The sequence below is a fragment of the Talpa occidentalis genome, unplaced genomic scaffold (assembly GCF_014898055.3).
Source record: "Talpa occidentalis isolate TD23 unplaced genomic scaffold, MPIMG_talOcc4v2.1 talOcc4.4, whole genome shotgun sequence".
Classification (NCBI taxonomy): domain Eukaryota; kingdom Metazoa; phylum Chordata; class Mammalia; order Eulipotyphla; family Talpidae; genus Talpa; species Talpa occidentalis.
In genome coordinates, this window is record NW_023604295.1 from 31,351,474 (window position 1) to 31,373,655 (window position 22,182).

The following is a 22,182-nucleotide window of genomic DNA, read 5'->3' on the forward strand; positions in this document are numbered from 1 at the left end:
AATCCTTAATGTGTGTGAAGTGCTTAGCATGTAGCCATTGTTGTTCAAGGATTAGCTGCTGTTGTTATTACCCTGGGGTCTTCTCCTTGGGGAGTGTCAGAAGTGAAACTGGTGTGTAGGGGAGGTAGATCTGGGCAGGAAGAAGTCATCCCCCTTCCTCCTGCCCTTCTGCTCAAAAGGCAAGGATGGAATGGGAAGGAAGCTGGGTCAGGGGGTGACTGAACCCTACTCCTGCCCATACCCCACCCCTGTTACGGAGTTTGAAGAGTGGTGGGGTGGACCTGGAGGTCCTGGGCTGTGACCAGAGGGCAAGGATAGATGGGACCCCTAGCACTGAAAAATCTCTTGTACCCCCTGTCCCCCAGCCTTACAAGTGGGGGATTTGGCCCCCTTACTCCAGCCATCCATTTGGCTTTGCTTGGATTTGCATTGCTCTTGGCCTGGGGAGACATTCAGCTTTGCAACTGGGCGTTATTGTATTTAAAGCCAGAGTCCCTGAGCTGTGGGTGCTGGCCCTTATGGACCCATGGGTAAGAAGCTGTCTAGCACCTGGTTGCTCTTCCCTCCCTGAACACATGGGGCTCACCCAGACTCCATCCAAGGATTTTACCAGTTTTCCTTGAGGATGGAGCCAGGGTCCTGTCTTTTCCAACCTGGTTAAAGAAACTGCCCTCTGACTATTATGCTTGCCCCTCCTCCCCAACACACACACACACACACACACACATACACACCCCACTGCTCTTTGGTGCTCACTCTCCTTTCCAGCAATGCTCTTCCCGCCCCCCAAGCCAAGATCATTCTCCCCTTCAGGATCTCTAACAGGTATGGAAGTGGGGGTGAGTAGGGTGAGCAGACCAGGAGTGAGTGTGGGGTGAAAAGGGTATCCACATCATGGGGGCTCTTTTACCTAAAATAGCAGGGGGAGGCCCCTGCTGGGAACCTGCTGAGAAAAGAGAAACAGTTACCAGATAATAAGAGGTGAGGGTCCACACAGGCCCCTCTGGCCGAGCCCTGTTAGCTGAGTGGCCGCTGTAATGGAGCCTGTCCCTGAGGGAAAGAGGCAGTGTGAGCCTCTGTCTCCTGAGAAGCAGCAGCAGTGACCACTGAGGAGGTGGCAGCTGAGAGGGGAAAACGGACCCAGGATTTCTGTGGCTTTTTCACTAATTTGAGTTGCCTCTGGTACCCCCTATCCCCTCCCTGTGTGTCATGAGCTGACACTTCAGAGCTGTCGAGGAGGGGCAACGGCAGGTATTTGGGGGAACCAGTTTGCTTGTCACTACCTTCCCTTTAGCCAGAACTGCTGCCTCCACCGCCACTGCCACTGTGGCCGCAGCCGCAGCGAAGTAAAGCCGAAGCTGCCGTGGGCCGGCCTTACACTAATTAAACAGCATGAAGAGGCTGAATCACAAGGCCTGCATAGTTTGAAAATTGTAGCCCTGCCTGTTGTGCTGAGTCAAACTGGTTTGTCGGGATTGGGCAGCCAAGGGGTGGGGGGAGGGAGGCTGGGTACAGCTGGGCACCTGATGGGGTGGGAGAGGCCCCCTACCCCTAGGGCTAGCCCTGGCCTAGCCATGGCTTGAGCATCTCGTTGACTTCTTCCCCCAGATTCCTGGCCAGACCTGCTGTGCCCGCATCCCAGGAAAGGACTCAAAGACCTCACAATAGGGGTAGCTTCCCATCCATGCTTCTGGCTGGCAGGGCCCAGACTAGGGTGGGGGGTGTGGATGAGTACTGAGGCATCCAGGCTCCCTGCCCTTGCTTCTTCCTCCCTCTCAGGTTTATTTAATTATAAATCCTCATGATCTGAGGGGAGGGATGAAAAACAAAATGTGTTCTCTGTTCTGAGATGCTCCGGAGCTCCCCTCCCCCTCCATCCCAGACTTGAGGGCAAAGGGGGAGAAAGGGCAGGGGGAGAAAGGGGTGGCCTTGAGTGAGTCAGGCTCCTCCCAATCACATGGCAGGGTACCCCCAAGATCCGTTTCTCCTGGTGCTGGTCACCCAAGTCTACAATTTGTACAGGCATGCACAAATACTGACACATGGAGGTTGGGGGCTGGGGGGAAGGCCCAGGATAGGGCCCTTGTTTGACTGAGGTGGGGACCCTATGGAGGAAGGGGGGACTAATTGTGGGGTGGCATGGAGTTTTCTCCCTCTCTTCACAGGCAGGGCTCCAGGGTACACCTTCTTGCCTAGACTGTACCCTGCTGTCCCCCTGCCCCTGCACCCTGCTGGCCCAGTCTGGGCATGTGACCTTTCCTACTACTTCTAAGTCTCTGGGCTGGAGGCTTCTTGTTTCTTTCTCTAGATTTTTGTGGTTTCCTGGGTCTCATTGAACACCCCCTGCCCCACAGTGGGGTTGTTCTGAGTGATGTGACGTGGGGTCTGGCAGATCCATAAAGTTCTATACACCTGGGCCTTTACCAGCGCAGATGGAAGGTTCCCAGCTAGTGTCCCTGCACCAGGGTGGCCCAATGAGGTCCTCAGACATGGGCCGGGTGTCCTCAATGTTCTTCGTATGCTGGGGCCCCAATTCATGTGTGCAGATATTGCCCGAAGCTCCTAGGGCTAAATCTCTTCACTATAACACCCCCTCCCCCAGGGTTCAGGGGCCCTTGGGACAATGTCATTGTGCTGGCAGGGAAGTGGCCTGCCGTTTGGGCTGGGGCAGTACCTAGGAGGCTACACCCAGTCACACCCAGAATCATCTTTATGCCCCTGCCCCACCTCTGCCTCTTGACCTGAGACAGCTCCCTCCTGTGCCACATCAACGGCCATGGGAAGCCATTGTGGTATTTGTTACTTCCCTGTGCCTCTGGCCAAAACTACCTTAGTACGTCTCCTTTATTAGCAGACATTGCCCCCTCATCTCTTCCTCCATCCCACGGGAAGACTCGTCCCATAGGAAAAATCCCTTCCCGCAGTGTGCGTGTATGCACTTGTGCGAGTATTTCATGTTCATGGAGGTTGAGCCTCTGAGGTTTTACCAGACTCTAGATCCTGGTACTTACACCGTGTCTGCACACTTTTGTCACCTACTTCAGGGCAAATGGGCATCTGTGTGTGCACAGCTGCTGTGGGTTGTGTGTGACTGTAAGAGCATGTCACCAAGTCTGTACGGGGAAACTAGTGTTTGTATTTGCACTTGACTACGCTCAAGACTGACTTGTGGCTGGCAGTAGTGGGTGCAGTTGGGTATTTAGGAGAATGTGCTGTTGGCATACGTGTCCTCGGTAGGCCTGTGTCTCAGGAAACCTGCATATACGAAGATTGTAAGAGAGTCTTTGCCTAAGGCAAGCCAAATCTGTGTGTAGGGAAGACTTGCTGTGTATGAATGTCTAAGGGAGACTAATCTGTTTGTTCCATATGTATCTGTGTGTTGGAGAAAGACAGACGGTAGATGTGTGTGAAACCATGTTTGTGGGTAACTGGTTTTGTGTGTTTTTGCCCACCGTATGTGTTGACTTGCCCCTCTTTGGCCCTGGGGGTGGGGAATGTGTCCAACCACCATGAACTGGGTGATGTGTGCATGTGTGTGCTCAGGAGAGGGCCACACAGTTGCTGCCACGTGGCTGTTCTCCATGGCCCTGCTGAAAGGGGTTTTGCTTCTTTCCGAGCATTGAAGCCCCAGTCCCAGAGCCCCGGGACTGGCGTTCACGTCCCAGCTTGCTTTTGGGGGGCTGTTGGGGTTCCCCTGTCTGACTGAGCCTTGTATCTGGAAGTGACCTGCTGTTCTCTGGTCTCCAGCCACATGGCGGGACAGAAGAGGATGGGAGTATGGTAGGTAGCTGGAGGAGTTTGAAGATTGCCCGCTCATTCGTCTTTTGCCTTTATCCCTGTACCTCATATCATCGACCCCAGTGTGCGAACAACACCCCTCGCACGCACAGCAGAGGCAAGGTGGGCTCAGTTGCCTCGCGGTTCTCCCTCCCAATGCCACAGACATAATTCTGGAACCTGTTCCCCCCCCCACCCCCCAACCTCCTTCCAGAGCCTGGGACGGGAGCACCTCAGGGTCTTCCTCTTGGTGAAGGGACAGGCCTCTCCACACCTCCAGAGTCCTGGGAAAACCGAAAGCGGCCCCCTCCCCACCAGGGTGACCAGAGCCGTTCCTCAGGCACACATGACTCGAAATCCAAGTCCTCTCCTCATTAATGGGAAAAATGTGCCGAGATTGAGCGATGGCCAAGGGCCGATCCCTTCCCTCCCTCTCGGTCCCCAGAAATTAAACAGAAATGAAGAGACTCCCCGCTCCTACCGCCTTCCCCTCCTCTCCCCCTCCTCACCATCCCTCCCTCCACTCCCTCCGCTCAGAGCCAGCGCAGGGCTTGTTTTAAACTGTAGAGGAATCTGGCTGGAGGGGGGAGGGGGCTGAATATTTAGGTTTAAACAGTTCCAGATGGGTTTGGCACAGTCTGAGCAGAAGGAAGTGAGGGAGAGGGAGGAGGGAGGCAGCATTCGAGGGAGCGGTGGGAGCCCTCCTCGCCTGTTGGGGTGGCGGGCAGCAGGCAGACAAGCAGGCGGACTGGCTGGCTGACTCGGATGGGGGGGTGCGCTTGGCTGCTCTGGCTCCTGGGGACAGGAATACTCCGAACTGCTGGCTGGGGAAGAGGCCTCTTGGCAACCTCTGTCTCTGTCTCTGTGGGCCTCCTTGTCTCTCCATCTCACTGTCTTTTGTAGTCCGCCGCCGGCCATCCCGGCTGTCTGGTCCTAGCCAGCCACTCTGCACATCCCTCCAGCTCCGACTGGGTGCCGCCCACCATCAGCTCTTGGAGGCCCCGCTCCTCCCACCTCTCTCCTGGCTAGTCTCTGGGCCCTTGCTTCTGCCCATCTCCACTTCCCTCCTGTGCCCAATGTCCATCCGTCTGTCTGTCTGTCTGCCAGAGGGGCCTGTCAGGCCACCTACGGTGAGCCTGGGATAGCTCACTGTGCAGCAGGGCCCTCCAGGGACCAGCCCCTGCTGCAGGAAGAGGAGGGAGCTGCCCTCCCCACAATGAATGGCTGCTACATGCTCCTCCTTTTGCCCTGTATGGGGCCTGCCTCATCCTTGCCTCAGACCCAGACTCCAGAACCCCAGTGGAGGTCATGAACCTGCAGGCTGTAGGGCTCCTGGACACCCCTACCCTGTCCCACTGTTGATATAGTAGCTTTCAGAAGTTTTGGGGGAGACGCTGTCCCAGAGCTCAGAGTTGAGGCAAGAACTGCTGGTTGCACTGTCTCTTTAGGTCTGATCTTAGGGTTACACTGTAGAGAGCAGAGTTGTCCAGCCAGGACCCAGAATTAGGTTCCTAGGGAGGGGAGCAAGTTTACGTTGGAAACATGAATGGGTCCCTTCTACAGAAAACAGACAAACCATAGCTCAGAATAGGATTGGTGTTATGACAAAGCCCCCTACCCTACATGCACAGAGAAGGCATCTAATCCTGACTTAGGGGTTCAGGGAAGACTTCCTGGAGGAGGTGACAGTTTGGCTGGGATTTTTAGGAACTTTCTAGACTTTCTGTTTCTCTTTTACAGAAGGGCAGATTGTAGCCAGAGAGTTCTGATTAGAGGTTAATGGTGGAGTAGACCTGAATTTGAGCTACCCTGCAACCTTTGCCCTAAGTTCTAGCCTTTTTACATATGTACGTTAAGCCGTTTACTTCCTCTGGGCTTTAGTTTTCTCATCTGTTAAAGGGGTACACCACTAGTTCCTTTGTCTAAGGATGACAGGAAGAATTGAGCTAGCAATCTAGGAGTGGGTCTGGGGCTTGGTGGCTCCTACCCCACCCTCAAAGAGCATTCCTGCCCCATCCCCCTATGTGGTTGAGTGGGAGGTTGGGTAGGAGCCTGTGCTGGCCTGTAACTGCCTTCCCCTTTCTCTGGGGATGTGTGGGGCTGGGCCTTTGTGTGGGGAATGGAGTCAGGGGAGGCCTGGGCAGCAGGGTCTGAAGCACACAGCTCTTTGTTCCAGGATAAAGGCCCTGCCGGCCCCTTTGTGTGGAGATTAGCAGAGCCTATAGGTGTGTGAGCTGGCCCTGGCTCCTGCCTCATTAACCCAGGCCTGGGGTCATCGTCAGTCACCCACCCCCAGCTAGCCCCAACTAATCTTAAAGGTTGTGAAATCTCTAGGGATGGCCCCAGGGTCTCCCATTGGGTAGGGGAGCTGGGGGCTTTGGGGACTTGGGATGGGTGCCTAGCAGGTCTGGTGTCCCAGCCATTCCTGGGTGACCAACTCTCTCTCCCCATCCTGAGCTTGACCCCTGACCATTTTCTTCTGTTGCTTCCCCCAGAAACCCTCATGGACACAAAATGGGTGACATCTGAGTTGGCTTGGACATCTCATCCAGAAAGTGGGGTAAGACTTCCCCACCGTCTCTCCTGAAGTGTTGGTTGCCACGCTTTCCTCTGGCATCCGTCCCTCTCCTCTCGCTGGGGCTGGAGAAGGCCTGCCTCCACCTCCTGCCTGTTAATTTCACCTCCTGTGGGGTCCCTTTACCTGTCACCTTCTTTCTTTGCCTGATGGGTCCCTTTCTGTGGGTGTTTTTTATGTCTTTCCCCTCAGCCTGCCATGTCCCCTCCCACAGACACACCATCTTTACTCCTGACACCCTCTGACTGTTTTCAGCCTATTCCCATCCTTCTGCTTGACAGCCCTTTGCATGTACCACTTGACCATCTCCCTTCTTTCTGGGACTCTGGGGAGAGCACTGGCTTTGGAACCAGGAAATCTTGGTTCTAGACCTCTGATTTACTGTGTGACCCTAAGCAAGGTAATTTACCTTTCTGGCCTTCTATTTCTTGGCTTTTAGACTCCTGCAGTGCTGGCAGCTCTAAAATGTTCTAATTAGCCTCCCTAGATAACCTTCATGGCTGCACTGAGCTGCACTGGGTTTGGGTGGCATTGTGGCCCTCGGTCACCAGGCTTAACTGTGATGTTGGGCAAGACCCTATCCTTTTTTTTTTTTTTTTTTATAGAGGCATGTTTTATTTATTTGTTTCTTTGTTTGTTTGGTTGGTTATACAAGCACTGGGTACAGTCAGAAGTGCGGGAGGGTGAGAGAATCCACCAGAGCCAGAGCGGGGAGCAGAGCAGGCAGAAGGACCGAAGTACACTGCTGAGGGGCGCAGCGGGCGGCAGGAGAAGTCTGCGTGCCATGTGGGACCCTCCTCCGGTGGCCGGGGAGCAGGCGGGGATCGAACCGGCGTCAAGGAGGCCGCGGGCAGCTTCACAACCCAGCGCTCAACTGCTGCGCCACCGGGGAGGCCCAAGACCCTATCTTTTGTGAATCCCGGGTTCCTTTTTTCTAGAGCGAGGATGACAGGTGCACCTCTTTGTGGAGTTGTTGTGACAGGCTAACTGTGATGGCAACGGTGATAGACAGTATTTATAGAATGCTTGTCCTTTGTCGGACAGTGTTACAGCCCACTGTATATTAAGCATTTAATTCCCTACAGCCTCATTTTCTTCCAATCAGCCCCATTTTACAGATAATGAAACAGACATAAAGAGAATAAATATTATAGCTAATAAAGTACTTATAGTACCCTATTCTAAGTGCTTTATTTAAAATCATTTAGTCCTTTCATATCTTTATTCTCACCATGTTGCAGATGGAGAAATGGAGGCATAGGGAGGTTAAGTTGTTATAGGACAGCCCCGTTATTGAACGGGTTGCCTGGCTGTGGGTCCTCACCCCTGTGCTTAAAAGGGACTTATTAATACTCCACTACAGGCACACACAAAAGGTTAATAAAAGGTTTATTTACAAGGGAAAAGGAAATAAGGAAAATGTACAACTCAGGGAGAAAATAGGGAAATAAAGTCTTTAATGCGTCCTACCCGATCCGCCGACCTGGAAACCCAAAGGCACTCTCCGAGCTGGCCGGACAGACGCTGTGAGCTGGCGGAGAGCCAAAATGGGGGGCCCCTCCAAAGCCCACGTGTCTGGCTTTATACCAACCTGGCTGCTTAACCCCACCCTCAGGACCCAGCCACCTTCCCTTTGGTGGTGATGGGATTTGGAGTTCCCAGTGTCTTTGGCTTTGCCTGGGGTGGGGGAGGAGTCCACAAAACCTGTATGGAATTAGCTTTAGGACATCCTTTTCCCCCTAACAAAGTGACTTACCCATAGTCACACCTCAAGCAGAGAGGTGGGATTTGAACCCGTAAAGTCTGCGTGCCCGGCCAGTGCACCACAGAACAGCTCTGCGAAGTAAATGTAGCAGATCTGGGCATGTGGTGAGCACCTGGCAAATATTGCTGCTCACTGCCTGTCTTTTGCACTTGGTCCACACACAGTGGGAAGAGGTGAGTGGCTATGACGAGGCCATGAATCCCATCCGCACGTACCAGGTTTGTAACGTGCAAAAGTCAAATCAGAACAACTGGCTGCGCACCGGGTTCATCAGGCGGCGGGATGTGCAGCGGGTCTATGTGGAGCTCAAGTTCACTGTGCGTGACTGCAACAGCATTCCCAACATCCCCGGCTCCTGCAAGGAGACCTTCAACCTTTTCTACTATGAAGCTGACAGTGATGTGGCCTCGGCTTCCTCCCCCTTCTGGATGGAGAACCCCTACGTGAAGGTGGACACCATTGCGCCGGATGAGAGCTTTTCGCGGCTGGATGCTGGCCGGGTCAACATCAAGGTGCGGAGCTTCGGGCCACTCTCCAAGGCCGGCTTCTACTTGGCCTTTCAGGACCAGGGCGCCTGCGTGTCGCTCATCTCTGTGCGTGCCTTCTACAAGAAGTGTCCATCCACCACCGCAGGCTTCGCGCTCTTCCCTGAGACCCTCACTGGGGCTGAGGCCACCTCGCTGGTCATTGCCCCTGGCACCTGCATCGCTAATGCTGTGGAGGTGTCAGTGCCACTTAAGCTCTATTGCAACGGCGACGGGGAATGGATGGTGCCTGTGGGTGCCTGTACCTGTGCCACTGGCCATGAACCGGCTGCCAAGGAGTCCCAGTGTCGCCGTGAGTGGGGATTGGCTGGGGCAGGGGTTGGCAGGGAGGGCCTGGGACCCAGCCCCCTGTTGGTCACTACCTGCCTTCTCTATTTTGCCAATAAAGAAACTGAGTCTCAGGTTCTCTACACTCAAGGCCTCATGGATAGGAGTGTGGGAGCTGGGATTACAGTCTCGTTCAGTGCTCTGCCAGAAGACAAGATGCCAAGGGCCTGGTCTCAGTTCCCCCCTGCGCAGTTCTTTCCTCCTTGTCTACCAGCTAGATAAGGAGGTCTGGCTCCAGGTCTGGGGTGGAGGGAGGAAAAGGAAGAGGGTAATCAGGTGCAGAGAATGGTGGTGGGTAATCAGGTGCAGGGAGGGATGAGAGGAAATGAGAGGCATCAGGGTAAAAAGAGAAAAATGAAACTAAAAGTAGAGGAACAAAGACGTGGATAATCCTTGACAAGGAGGCACCTGGAGAAGCTGATCAAAGATTGGGAGACCCACAAAGATGCCTGTTTTGTCCAGTCTCAAGGATATGCTTAATCCTAGAAGTACTAGATGGGCTCCAGACTATGGAGGTGGGAACTGTAGGCACCATAGGCTTGTCCCTTTTACCTTGGGGTCTCTCATCTGCCAGTTGAGTGGCAATATATATAGGTTTCCCTGGCTCCCCAAAAGTAGAATGTTTCTACTTGGTATGACTTGGTAGGTTATTTTGGGGACCTGGGAATGATATTACCATTAATTTATATGGAAAAAATTTTGAGCTTCTCAGATCCCCCATACCAAGCCACACCAAATAGGAATGGTCTACCTTCTGATAGTAGAACCTATATGGTATAGTGGTTAGTCCTGAGTCTGCCACTCACTATTTGTGGAAAGTTACCTAACTCTTTGAACCTCTGTTTCCTCGTGCAAAATAGGGACAGAAATGGTGATTGCTTCCTAGATTTGTAGTGTGTCTTAAGGTTGAATTGATCTGTGTGAAGGGGCAGTGCCTGGCCCATGGCAAGCATAAACACTGCTGAGTGTTAGCCATGGGATGCAGGGGGGACAGGCATTATTTTGTCCTTATTTCATTTATGGGATTAGGAGGCTTGTCTCTGGTGGCGTGCCAAGATTCATAAGCCCTTGTGATGTGCTGGAGTTCCCAGCTATAAAACCTGTCCATGTAGGATTGTGTCATTTGAGCCTCGCCACAGCCTTGTAGATTCCAATTCTCTCCTCTATTTTGCCAATAAAGAAACTGAGTCTCAGATTCTCTACACTCAAGGCCTCATGGATAGGAGTGTGGGAGCTGGGATTACAGTCTCGTTCAGTGCTCTGCCAGATGCCAAGGGCCTGGTCTCAGTCCCCTCTGCGCAGTTCTTTCCCTGGCACTTACAGCTTTATAGCCTGAGGGGTGGGAGCCGGTCCTTAGCACAGTCATAGGTGTGAGGGGACTGGCAGCCCCAAGCCTGGCTGAGGCCTGGTGTTGGGTGTTGTCATGGGAAGGTAAGCAGTGCCTTACCCGGACCCTCTCCACCTCTCTATGGGAACCTGCCCCAGACTTCCTTTTTCTAAGTGGAAAAAGGGGGTGGGGGTGATGAGCCTGACAGCCTGAAGAGGGGCTAACACTCCGCAGGTCCCTGGCAGGAAATGCATGCTGGTTCCCATAGCAACCAGGCTAGCCTGGCCTCTGCCCCCTCCCCCACTGGCTCAACTGAGCTGGGATGGAATATCACCTTAGTGAGGGTACATTAAACCCCAGGGAAGGGCATACCCCCAACTTTGGACATGTCATACTCTGGGTAAGCTCCCATAGATGGTCATAGATGTGTAGGGTCCCCGTACATTTTAGTGTGTTCAGGAGAGTGCTGGTTTATGGCCGTTACCATAACATCATTGTTTCTGCTGCTCCCTTTCATCCCCAAGTATTCCAGTTTGAATAATAAATTATTTGACCACTGTGATATGGGGACTCTACAGAGACCAGGGCCCTGAGTGTAAATGGCAGGAGGGGAGGCAGAGAACTCTAGGCTTGCTTTGGGTCCAGTTCCCCACGTGGATGCTTTGAGGCCTCTGAACTCCAGGTGACCCCAGCCTTTCTGCCTGTTTTCTTTCTCTCCTTTTCTCATCCTTCAGCCCCCACCCCTGCCCAAGGGCAGAAAGGAGGTGTTGCCCTGCTCCTAGTGGGTGGGGAAACGTGTTGGCTAAGAAACTCAGAGGCCCCACCTCCTGGCTGTTCTGGGGGTGTCCTGGAGGGTCCTCGGGAATGATTCCCTTCCAGCTACAGGGAGGGGTAGGTGTGCTCAGCAGAGTACACCTTAACTGCCTCCCGCCCGCCGTCTCTCCCCACCCCTCGGCTTCCTCCTCCTCTCTCTGCCCTGCCTCAACAAGCCCAGGCTGTCCAGGTGATGGGGCTGACGTCTTAGTCCATGAGGCCCCGGGACTGGGAGGGTGGGCAGGGGTGGGGAGGAATCCGCTGACATGGGGTTTCCATGGGGCAAAAGGGCCTTTTGTAGCTGCAGCTGGAGTTAGGCAATCCCAGCAGGGCCCCCATGGTCTAGGAGGTGGAGGGGCCAAGACTTGTGCTGGGGGAGAGCCAGATTCTCACGGAGGTGTGGAGGATTGGTGTCTGCAGACAAGGCAGGTGAGCACATCCATCCTCTTCTCCCCTCTGCAGCCTGTCCCCCTGGGAGCTACAAGGCAAAGCAGGGAGAAGGGCCCTGCCTCCCCTGCCCCCCCAACAGCCGCACCACCTCCTCTGCCGCCAGCATCTGCACCTGCCACAATAACTTCTATCGCGCAGATTCGGATTCTGCAGACAGTGCCTGTACCAGTGAGTGAACTTGAGTCCCTGACTCTCCTGCTTCAGGCCTTCTCTCTGTGGACTGGACTGGGAAGGCCTACATAGTCACTGTGAATATCTCCACTTTCACGATGGGGAAACTGAGGGTCAGGGAGGTTAGTTGTTGTACTCAACATGACACAGCTAGGAAGTGACCAGCCCTGAGCCAGAAACCGGGTTAGTGGGCCCAGCCCTTCCACCAGTATTTAATAAGTGCCTACGAGCTCCTAGCCAGACTGGCTGGGCCCTCTATTCCACCTTCCATAAGCCACTGCTGCTTTCTTGGCCCCACTGTAACCACAGAGGGAGCTTCATATCTCTGGCACAGCCTGGTATCCCAGTTTCTCTCTGCTCTGACTTTTTGTACCAGGCATGAGGCCAGGTGCAGGGATGTGGAGGAGAATAAGATATCATTGTTGTTCTAAAGGAGCTCACAACCTGTTGGGAGAAACAGATGTGAAAACAGATAATGACCGTACAGTAGGCTAAGAGCTGGGCTGGAGGGGTACTCAGGGATTATGTTATAGGAGTACAAAGGGGGGGGGAGAGGATGAATCAAGGAGGACTTCCAAGAGGAGATGCCATTTCAAGTTGAGACTTGAAGACTAACTAGGAGTCTGCCCAGTGAAGACATGTAGAAAGGTACTCTGCTTATTAGAGTAGAGGCAAAGATAAGGCAAAGATAAGGAGTATGCAGGAACTCTGGGCAAAGGGTTGACCTAGGGCCCCTGATTCACCCCCTCTCCCTCTCCCTTCCTTGCAGCGGTGCCATCTCCACCCCGGGGTGTAATCTCCAATGTGAATGAGACCTCACTAATCCTTGAGTGGAGTGAACCCCGGGACCTGGGTGGCCGAGACGACCTCCTCTACAACGTCATCTGCAAGAAGTGTCGTGGGGGCCCAGGGGCCGGGGGGACCTTGGTTTGCTCACGCTGTGATGACAACGTGGAATTTGTGCCTCGGCAGCTGGGCCTGACAGAGCGCCGGGTCCATATTAGCCATCTGCTGGCTCACACACGCTACACCTTTGAGGTGCAGGCAGTCAACGGTGTCTCCGGCAAGAGCCCTCTGCCCCCCCGCTATGCTGCTGTGAATATCACCACCAACCAGGCTGGTGAGGAGGGGCCACAGGAGGGTAGGGCCTGGGTCATCTTCCCCTGCACAGAGCTGAGGTTGCCCAGGGCCTGCCAACGAAACACCAGGGGTCCCATGGGAACTGGGTCGTTGGAAAGGATGTCAGGGTCCAAGGAGCCCATGGTGAGCCCCACACTCTTCCCTTAGCCCCGTCTGAAGTGCCTACACTACACCTGCACAGCAGCTCAGGCAGCAGCCTGACCCTGTCCTGGGCCCCCCCAGAGCGGCCCAACGGAGTCATCCTGGACTACGAGATGAAGTACTTTGAGAAGGTCAGAGTCTCAAGGGGCAGGAGGAGGCCTTGGGACAAGAAGATTCCCCCAGATAGTGTCAGAGGCTGTAGGGAGCCAGGCCTCAGATGCCGAGGGGGCCACAAGGGCAGGGCTGGGGTGGGCAGGGTCTGATTGGCTGTAGGACCCATTGAGCTTCCTTTTCCTGGTGTTGCAGAGTGAGGGCATTGCCTCCACGGTGACCAGTCAGAAGAACTCCGTGCAGCTGGACGGACTGCGGCCTGACGCCCGCTATGTGGTCCAGGTGCGCGCCCGCACGGTAGCCGGCTACGGGCAGTACAGCCACCCTGCTGAGTTTGAGACCACAAGCGAAGGAGGTACACAGCCCCTGAGCCCCTGTGCCTGCCCCTGCCCGTACTTTCCATACCTCCACTCACTCAGCCTCTCCGGTCTCCAGGCTCTGGTACCCAGCAGCTCCAGGAGCAGCTTCCCCTCATCGTGGGTTCTGCCACAGCTGGACTTGTCTTCGTGGCAGCTGTCGTGGTCATCGCTATCGTCTGCCTCAGGTACTCCCAGGCCCCTGGTTACTCCCGTGGGCTGACTAGAGCTTCCCGTTAGTACCTCAGAAGAACCATCTCTGTGAGGTTACCACATAGAGAAACCATCGCCCACATCAAACCCAGACCACAGCCTTACTAGGCTGGCTCTCCTTGCTGGAATAACTCTCTCCTGTGCATGCCTATGTCCTAATCCAGTTCCCTCCCTGTCCTCTGACTTGACTGGCAGGTCCCCTCTAGGACCGAGTCCACTGAGCCCTCTGCCCAGTGGCTGCTGTAACCACCAGTTGTGGGACCAAGCACCAGGCCGTCCCCTGTGCCCTCTGCCCCTACTGTGAGCCCAAGTGTCCCCTGAACAAAGGGAGCTTTGGGACTTGTCTCAGGCCTCCCTCCACCCTGTCCCCTCCAGGAAGCAGCGGCACCCACCTGATACGGAGTACACAGAGAAGCTGCAGCAATACAGTGAGTGTGTCTCCTCATTCCAGCCTCCCAAAGCTCCCTTGGTGCCTGCGGGGCTTGGAGACACCCTTTGCCCTGCTTCATTCCTTGGTGCTCCTACCCCGCATAACCCCTCCTGCTTCCAATCAGTGCCGTTTCCTCAGCTCCTCTGCCACTCCTGCTAGGCGCAGGGGTGAATGAGACAAGACCCTGGTGCTCAAAAGCAGTTAGTTCCATGAGAAAGACAAGATAGGAATACACAGAAAATAATGAGAGAACAGTTAAGTGTTAAGCCAGGTGTTCTGTTATAAAGGGCACCAAGACTTCAGAGAAGAAGGCTTGAAGACTCCCTGGAGGAGGTAGCTTTGGACTGATCTGAGCCAGACGGGATGGATGAGCAGGGTTTGGAGAGGTTGGGGAGAACATTCCTGGCTAGAGAAGCCTCTGGGAGGTAGTAGGTGGGGTGGGGAGAGTGCCCAACTGTGGGCAGGGAGAAGACTGGTTTGACAGCTGCTGGGAAGCAAGAGTGGGTATTTGCGGCCAGTCCTTGGAGGGTCGAGAGAGGGAGGTAGAGAAGTTTGAACTTGATTCTACCATAGGTAATCCGGAAGGCTCTCAAGCCAGGGAGTAATACAATAAAAGTATTGTTTTAGGAAGACAGGTATGCAGGATAGATTGGTGGGAAAAGACCAGAGGCAGAGAGCCCAACTGGGAGTGTTGAAGGCCTGGACAAGGTCAGGGGCAGTGGGAACAAGCGGATCTGAGAGAGGTTTCGATGTGATGAGTGATGAGGGAGAAAGAAGAGGAATTGTAGATGTCTAGCCCTTACCATCCCTAGGGTTGTCACAGAGAGACTGTGGCAGGGTGGGTGGGGGCTGCGACTTCACAGAGAGGGCTGTGGAGCAAGCTTAGGAGGAGGTTGAGGAACATGCTCCATGGGGCTTGACAAGACTCAGGTAGTTTCCTGGGCCTGAGGGCACAGCTTGGGCACAGCTTGAGTTCCCTCACCACTCCCAGGCTGAAGATCTGTGCCTTCTCATGCCCACCTTTCTTCCTTTAGTTACTCCTGGAATGAAGGTTTATATCGATCCCTTTACCTACGAGGACCCTAATGAGGCTGTGCGGGAGTTTGCCAAGGAGATCGATGTGTCCTGTGTCAAGATCGAGGAGGTGATTGGAGCGGGTGAGTCTCCTGGGGCACAGTGGGGATGGCAGATGGTGGTTACCCCAGGGGAGGACCGAGGCAGGCTGGTACAGGGGCAGTTTCAGAAATAGCTTTCTCCCTGTGCCCCGCAGGGGAGTTTGGGGAAGTGTGCCGGGGCCGCCTGAAACAGCCGGGTCGCCGGGAAGTATTTGTGGCCATCAAGACGCTGAAGGTGGGCTACACTGAGAGACAGCGGCGGGACTTCCTGAGTGAGGCCTCCATCATGGGTCAGTTTGACCACCCCAACATAATCCGCCTAGAGGGTGTGGTCACCAAAAGTCGGCCAGTCATGATCCTCACCGAGTTCATGGAGAATTGTGCCTTGGATTCTTTCCTTAGGGTAAGAACCAGCCTCGGCCTTTCCCCCCTCAAAAGCTGGGTTGGACAAACCACCCTCTCCCACAATCAGACCCTGTTCAAGTACAGAGGTGGCATGGTGCAGGGAAACAGCTGGGTCTTCAAACCGGAAAGACCAGAGTTCTCGTCCTCATGGCCCGCTACTCTCTCAGGCTTTACTTAACCTCTCCAAGTCTCAGCTGCGTTGATTGTAAAATTGGAGTGGTTAAGAGCAATCTGAGACTTTACAGGGATTCATGGGGTGTTGTATATTAATGCCTGCCACACAGTAGGGCAGCTCACATGCTTAGTACACTCAACAGAGTCCCAGGTATATGGACCAAGCCTGATCTCAGAGGACCTGAAGAGGGCCTGCAGGTCTTGGGTAAACCCTGGGCCTCCAGGGAGGTAACGAGGTGCCCACCTAAGCTTAAGCTTGCTCATTGCTTCCAGCTCAACGACGGACAGTTCACAGTCATCCAGCTGGTGGGCATGTTGCGAGGCATTGCTGCTGGTATGAAGTACCTGTCTGAAATGAACTACGTTCACCGAGACCTGGCTGCCCGAAACATTCTTGTCAACAGCAACCTGGTCTGCAAAGTGTCGGACTTCGGCCTCTCCCGCTTCCTGGAGGATGACCCCTCTGATCCTACCTACACCAGCTCCCTGGTACAGGAAGCAGCTGGGAGGGAGGCAAGGGGTGGGGCCAACCAGGCAGGGGCATGGGGCTGGGGATCAGCCCCGAATCATAGGATGAAGGGCGTGTGCCCCCCCTACCAGGGCGGGAAGATCCCCATCCGCTGGACCGCCCCAGAGGCCATAGCCTACCGGAAGTTCACCTCTGCTAGTGACGTTTGGAGCTACGGAATCGTCATGTGGGAGGTCATGAGCTATGGAGAGCGACCGTACTGGGATATGAGCAACCAGGATGTGAGTGGGGCTGGCCAGAGAGGTTGGGTAGGTGGAAACTGGCCAGGGAACAGAGTGGTGGCTCACTCCAGGTTTCCCTGCTCTCGGCGCAGGTCATCAATGCTGTGGAGCAGGATTACCGGCTACCCCCACCCATGGACTGCCCCACAGCACTGCACCAGCTCATGCTGGACTGCTGGGTGCGGGACCGGAACCTCAGGCCCAAATTCTCCCAGATTGTCAACACCCTGGACAAGCTCATCCGCAATGCTGCCAGCCTCAAGGTCATCGCCAGTGCCCAGTCTGGGTCAGTACTTCTGCCACTGGTCACACCCTGTTCTCCAGCCTGCAGGCCTCCCCTCTACTTCCCCCGTCCTCAGGATTTACCAGGTTGCTGCCTTCTCCCCACAGCATGTCACAGCCCCTCCTGGACCGCACAGTTCCAGATTACACGACCTTCACAACAGTTGGTGACTGGTTGGACGCCATCAAGATGGGGCGGTACAAGGAGAGCTTTGTCAGCGCGGGGTTTGCATCTTTTGACCTGGTGGCCCAGATGACCGCAGAGTGAGTGGAGCCCCAGATTTGGAGGGACAGGGCAGGTGGCTTCGAGCTGGGCCTAGGGTGGTGGGAAATTAGGAGGGACTGACCCTGCCCTTGGTCCATCTTGCAGAGACCTGCTCCGGATCGGAGTCACTTTGGCTGGCCACCAGAAGAAGATCCTGAGCAGTATCCAGGACATGAGGCTGCAGATGAACCAGACGCTGCCTGTGCAGGTCTGACACCTGACTCCCACTGGGTGGGTGGCCCCCAAGGACTGCGCAGGGACTCCGACCAGCCAGCTGGACTTTTGGACTTTCGGATGCCTGACCTCAGGCTGTGGTCCAGAAGATGGAAGTTTGGGGAAGGCCCACGCTGGGACTTCTCCAGGCCTGTGCTCCCTCCCCAGAAAGTGTGTCCCAAACCTCTTCATATTGAAGATGGATTAGGAGAGGGCGTGATGACCCCTCCCCAAGCCCCTCAGGGCCCAGGCCTTCCTGCTCTCCAGTGGGGAATCCCCACCACCTCAGACTTGGCTATTCTTCGGTGCCAGAGGTCCTGGGAGGGCCCGGTGGGGAATAAGCCCGGGTTCCACAGGGCCCAGCCCTGGCAGGGGTCTGGCCCCCCCAGGTAGGCAGAGAGCAGTCCCTCCCTCCGAAACTGGAGGAGGGGACTCCTGGGAATGAGGAAATGTGACACCCCCAACCCGAAGTCAGCTGGCATCTCCAGTTTGCACAGGGACTTGTTCTGGGGGCTGAGGGTTCTGCCCCACCCCCACCCTTGGTGCTGTCATAAAAGGGCAGGCAGGGGCAGACTGAGGAGCAGCCCCTTGCCCCCCCAGAGACTGACTCTCAGAGCCAGAGATTGGATGTGTGTGTCCGTGTGTGAGAGCGTGTTAATGTGAGATTGTGCATGCACTGGCCTGCACAGAGAGCATGGGTGACCATGTAAAACCCTTGGCACTGTGCCCTGCAGTGGCACTAGATAGGCCATCAATGGAATAAAGGCAATAAAATGATTCTCTTGTCCCTTCTTATTCTGTCTGCTAAGGCTGGGTTCCCTGATGCCGATGCCTTCAAGTTCACAACCCCTTGGCATCAGCCCTTCAGAATCCCCTGTAGTCTCTGGGAGAACAGGTCCAGGCCTATCCAGGCTCAATTTCCCTTTTGTGTTTTGCCTTCATTGCATCTAACAGACTTTTTGGAAGTGGGGTGATACAGTAAAGAGCAAACACCCCCAGAGTGCATTCCAAAGCTAGGTATTCCCGGTTGGACCAGGGTAGACACTTGAGTCTGGATGGTGTTTTACAAGACAGGATCCTTTCACACCTGTTGTCTCTGAGGGAGCTCAGGGTGGAGGGGGGTTGGTCAGCTCTCAGGGTCACGTGATTAAGGACAAAGGGGATGAGAGCCCACTGGTGTTCAGATGCAGAGGCCAGCTTCTTTCAGCAACACCAGCCCAGAAGGGTGACCATTCTTCACTGAGCGCTTATGCCCCAGGCAATGGACTAAAATGCTCCATTGATACATGGATCTTATTTAATCTCCCAACAACCCAGCCAGGGAAGGAAGTATTTTTATCTCCTTTTAACAGAGGAGGAAAAGGAGAGGTTAAGTTACTTACCCAAAGTCACTGAGCCAGAAAGTGAGGCCTGGGGCTGGGATTCCCACCCAGAGACTGCCTGCACACTTGAAAGGTTCAGAGGATAAATAACAAGAACCAGGGAGAGGGTTAGGAAAACAGCTTCTGGAAATGTCAAAGGAGAAGACCTTGGGAAGGGGGGCTGGGGTCACTCAGAGGCCCCTTGATGCAGAACCTGGTTGGGGTGGGAGCAGGTGCAATGCATTTCCTAGTGTCGATTTCCTAGAGTGGGGAGGGGTCCCTTTGTGGGGCATGAAACAGGTTTCCACGGTTTCCATGAAACAGGTTACCTGCATATCTTAATTTTTTTTTAATTTATTAAGCAAGTAGCTATTTTCTGCTTTTCTTTCTTTTTTTTTTAAGATTTATTTATTTATACAAGAACCGGGGTACAGGTCAGAGGCACGAGAGGGTGAGAGAATTCACCAGAGACACAGTGGGGAACAGAACAGGCAGACTGACCGAAAACACTGCTGAGGGGAGCAGCGGGCAAGACAGGAGAGGGCTGCTGCGCCATGTGGGTAGCTCCTTGGCAGGCCGGGAATTGAACCCGCGCTGCAGAGGCTGCAGACAGCTTCACAGCGTGGCGCTCAACCCGCTGCGCCACCGGGAAGGCCCTGCATATCCTAAATTAGAGGGTCGTGAGGAGACTTGGTAGGGAGAGGGAAGCTGACAAAACCCTATAGATCTCTGGGTTTCGTGTGTTGCGGCCCTCCCCTCCTCCCATCTCTAGCTCTGCCGGGGAGAGCTCCTTAGGAGAATTCTAAGCGGCACAGGAAGAATTGAGGGTACTCTGGGGATCTAATAGGGGTTGGCAGAGCCGCCCTCCTGGAGGCACCAGGCGCTATTTCAGGTGCAGCAAGGATACCGGCGGCGGCTGCGGCGGGGTAAGAGCTTTCGGGTTTTGCCCAGTGCTCTGCGGGGCTGCCTAGCGGGGAGAAAGGGGTGGGGAGCTGTGGCAGGCTCCCGGGGCTTCTGGAGCCCCTCTGCGCGCGCCCCAGCGGCTCCCGCTGTGTGGTATCCGCGCCCCCCTTAAAGTCAGGGGCTGCGCTGCAGTAGCTGGAGGGGCACCCCACAAGTCTCAGCCCTCGGCAACCCCGGGGGCTGAGCCGGTGGGAACAGAACCTCTTCGCTGAGGCCTCCTTTCTTTTCTGGTTCCGGACTGTGCTGGCGGGGGGGCGGGGGGGGGCGGCGGGGGGGGTGCGGTTGATGGGACGATAGAGGGCCAGAGGGCCGGAGGTCGCCTTGGACTCAGGCACCGCAGCTGTCAACAGGGTGAGGTGTGGAGGGCTTCAGGGGGAGGGGACCCGATGGAGTGGTGACCTGTACACTCCGGGCCACATTCTCTAGTTGAGGGCTCAGATAAAGGGAAGGGGGTGCTCCAAACTCCTGCTCAACTGCTACCCATTTCTTACTTCTTTGGCTCAGGGACTGGGGAGAGTTGTTAGCCCAAATCTCCCTGAGTAACTCCCTCAGCACCCTATAACCATCTCAGCCTGGAGACTGAATGAGTTTGGGGGCTCCTCTCGCTGAGGTGAGACTTCGCCCCAGCACTGGGAAGGCAAGATGTTTTACACCAAGGGAGAAGTGTGCACTGGGAGCCGGAAAATAAGGGGACACTTGGTATATGAATGCCCCAGACCAAAGATTTTGAAGGATGTCTTCTGTCCTGAAATCCTGCATGCACAGAATGCAGTGTGTCCAGATAAGCTGTAGCTGCCTGCATGCATGCATACCTCTGCTTCCATTTACCCAGCAGACTGGGGCAGACTACACTTGCCAAAGCCACACCCACACCTTGTCCCCAAGTCACCTCCCTTACTCAGGTTCACACATTCTTGCTTTTAAGACCCTCCCTAGCCCCACCTCCCAACCCATATTCCCTAAGAGTTTCCTGGGACTGAGACCTGGTCGGGTAAGGCGTGTGAAGAAGGAAGGACAAATGCCTTCGCTGACACACCAGTGCATTCCTCCCATGCTAGCTTGTGTCTCATCTGAGAGGGTTAGACGAGTCTTCAGACCTCTGAGCAGGGGTGGGGCTGTGGTTAGGACAAAGGGAGAATAGGGTACTGAGGAGGAGGTCTGACTTTTCTGAGGGCAGATAAGGAGCACCGAGGAGTGAGGTCTTAATCTGCCCCTCTTTGTTAATTACACACTCCTGGGCAGGAAATTAAATCTCCCAAATCAGTGCTTAAAAAGGGAAGGGGGTGGAGGTGAGGAGAAATGAGGCTGGGGGAGGGGCAACTTCCCTTCACTTATCTCATCCTTTCTGCCCCAGAGGGTCAGCTGCAGCCCCAAATGACTCATTTTATGCCACTCTGGCTGAATTCAGAGAGTAGGGACAGATGGGGAGAGTAAGCTCGGCCCCAGATTGTATCCTACCCCATCCAGGGAGAGAAACCTGGACCACAGCCCTCAGATCGAAGCCTGGGTGGCCAGACCCTGGATTAAAAACTGGGAAATCTGGGATGACATAGTATAATATGAAGGGCTGCAGATTTAGAGAACAGGCAGACTTCGAATCAAAGACCAGCTTCCTCGTCTATGACCTTGGGCAGGCTGGCCTCCCTGAGCCTGTCAGCCCTGTGCTCCTACCCCCAAACTGGAACCCTATACCATTAATGCCTGCCCTTACCTATAAAAAATTGTTAGTTATCATTCCTACCTCATGAGATTGTTAGAAATGTTAAATCAGTTACTATACTAAATATGTGTGGGGATCATAGTAAGTGCTCAAAAACATCAGCTACTATTTTTATTAGTGTGAAGTTTAAATAAAATACAGGGATAGGAAAATACTGACTAGCACTTGGAGCATAGCAAAGGCTGAAAAAACCAAGGCACTTGGGGAAATCCACCAACCCCATTCCACCTATGGAGATGCTGGACATTTTGCTGCAGGCTTAGCCCAAGCAAAGGCCCACTTCCTGGGATAGGGTTGCTGGGGCCTGGATGGTTTGAGGTAATGCATTAAGGGGTGAAGAATGCAGCAAGTTGCTGAGGGAGTGTGGACTCTGCCTCTCTCTCCTTAGCGTACTGATCCTGAGGCTGGAAGTGAAAGGGGCTCCTTCTCACTGACTGATGTTCATTCATCCTTCAATCTACTGCGTGGCAGACATGTATCGGGCACTAGGGATACTGTGATGAGTAAGAACAGAGACAGCAGCTGCTTCAAAGAGTTTGGTCTAATAAGGACACAGATGTTATTCAAATAATCATAGAAAGAAATGTATATAACTACAAGTGGAGGTAAATGTTCCTGCCATGGGACAGAATCACAGCCTTAGGGACCTTAGCTAGTCTTAGGGCCCTCTAACCAGTTATCTGATGCCCAGCAGAGGGAGCTGGGGCCCCCATAACCATCCTGGTTCCTTTAACCTCTTGGTGTCTGGCTCTGACTATATCTTCCCCCTGCCCCCATTTACTTATTCAACCCA

General features: G+C 54.4%; 1 protein-coding gene across 3 annotated transcripts in view; it reads left to right on the top strand.

The window, feature by feature from the left end:
• The window catches only part of EPHB3 (EPH receptor B3), a 52,825-nt gene extending 34,703 nt beyond the window's left edge, over positions 1-18,122 (top strand). For 2 of the 3 annotated variants that reach the window (XM_037525227.2, XM_054700416.1), the window contains 15 exons: positions 6,273-6,337; positions 8,282-8,954; positions 11,592-11,747; positions 12,520-12,870; positions 13,038-13,162; positions 13,338-13,497; positions 13,578-13,686; positions 14,087-14,139; positions 15,176-15,298; positions 15,412-15,659; positions 16,109-16,324; positions 16,436-16,585; positions 16,678-16,871; positions 16,976-17,131; positions 17,238-17,416. In XM_037525227.2, coding sequence (XP_037381124.1) covers positions 6,281-6,337; positions 8,282-8,954; positions 11,592-11,747; positions 12,520-12,870; positions 13,038-13,162; positions 13,338-13,497; positions 13,578-13,686; positions 14,087-14,139; positions 15,176-15,298; positions 15,412-15,659; positions 16,109-16,324; positions 16,436-16,585; positions 16,678-16,871; positions 16,976-17,131; positions 17,238-17,346 — 2,880 coding nt within the window. In that variant the 5' untranslated portion in view covers positions 6,273-6,280 and the 3' untranslated portion in view covers positions 17,347-17,416. Of the gene's footprint in view, positions 1-6,272; positions 6,338-8,281; positions 8,955-11,591; positions 11,748-12,519; positions 12,871-13,037; positions 13,163-13,337; positions 13,498-13,577; positions 13,687-14,086; positions 14,140-15,175; positions 15,299-15,411; positions 15,660-16,108; positions 16,325-16,435; positions 16,586-16,677; positions 16,872-16,975; positions 17,132-17,237 lie in introns of all 3 variants that reach the window. The other variant, XM_037525224.2, reaches the window with a different exon arrangement.
• Positions 18,123-22,182: the final 4,060 nt, after the last annotated feature.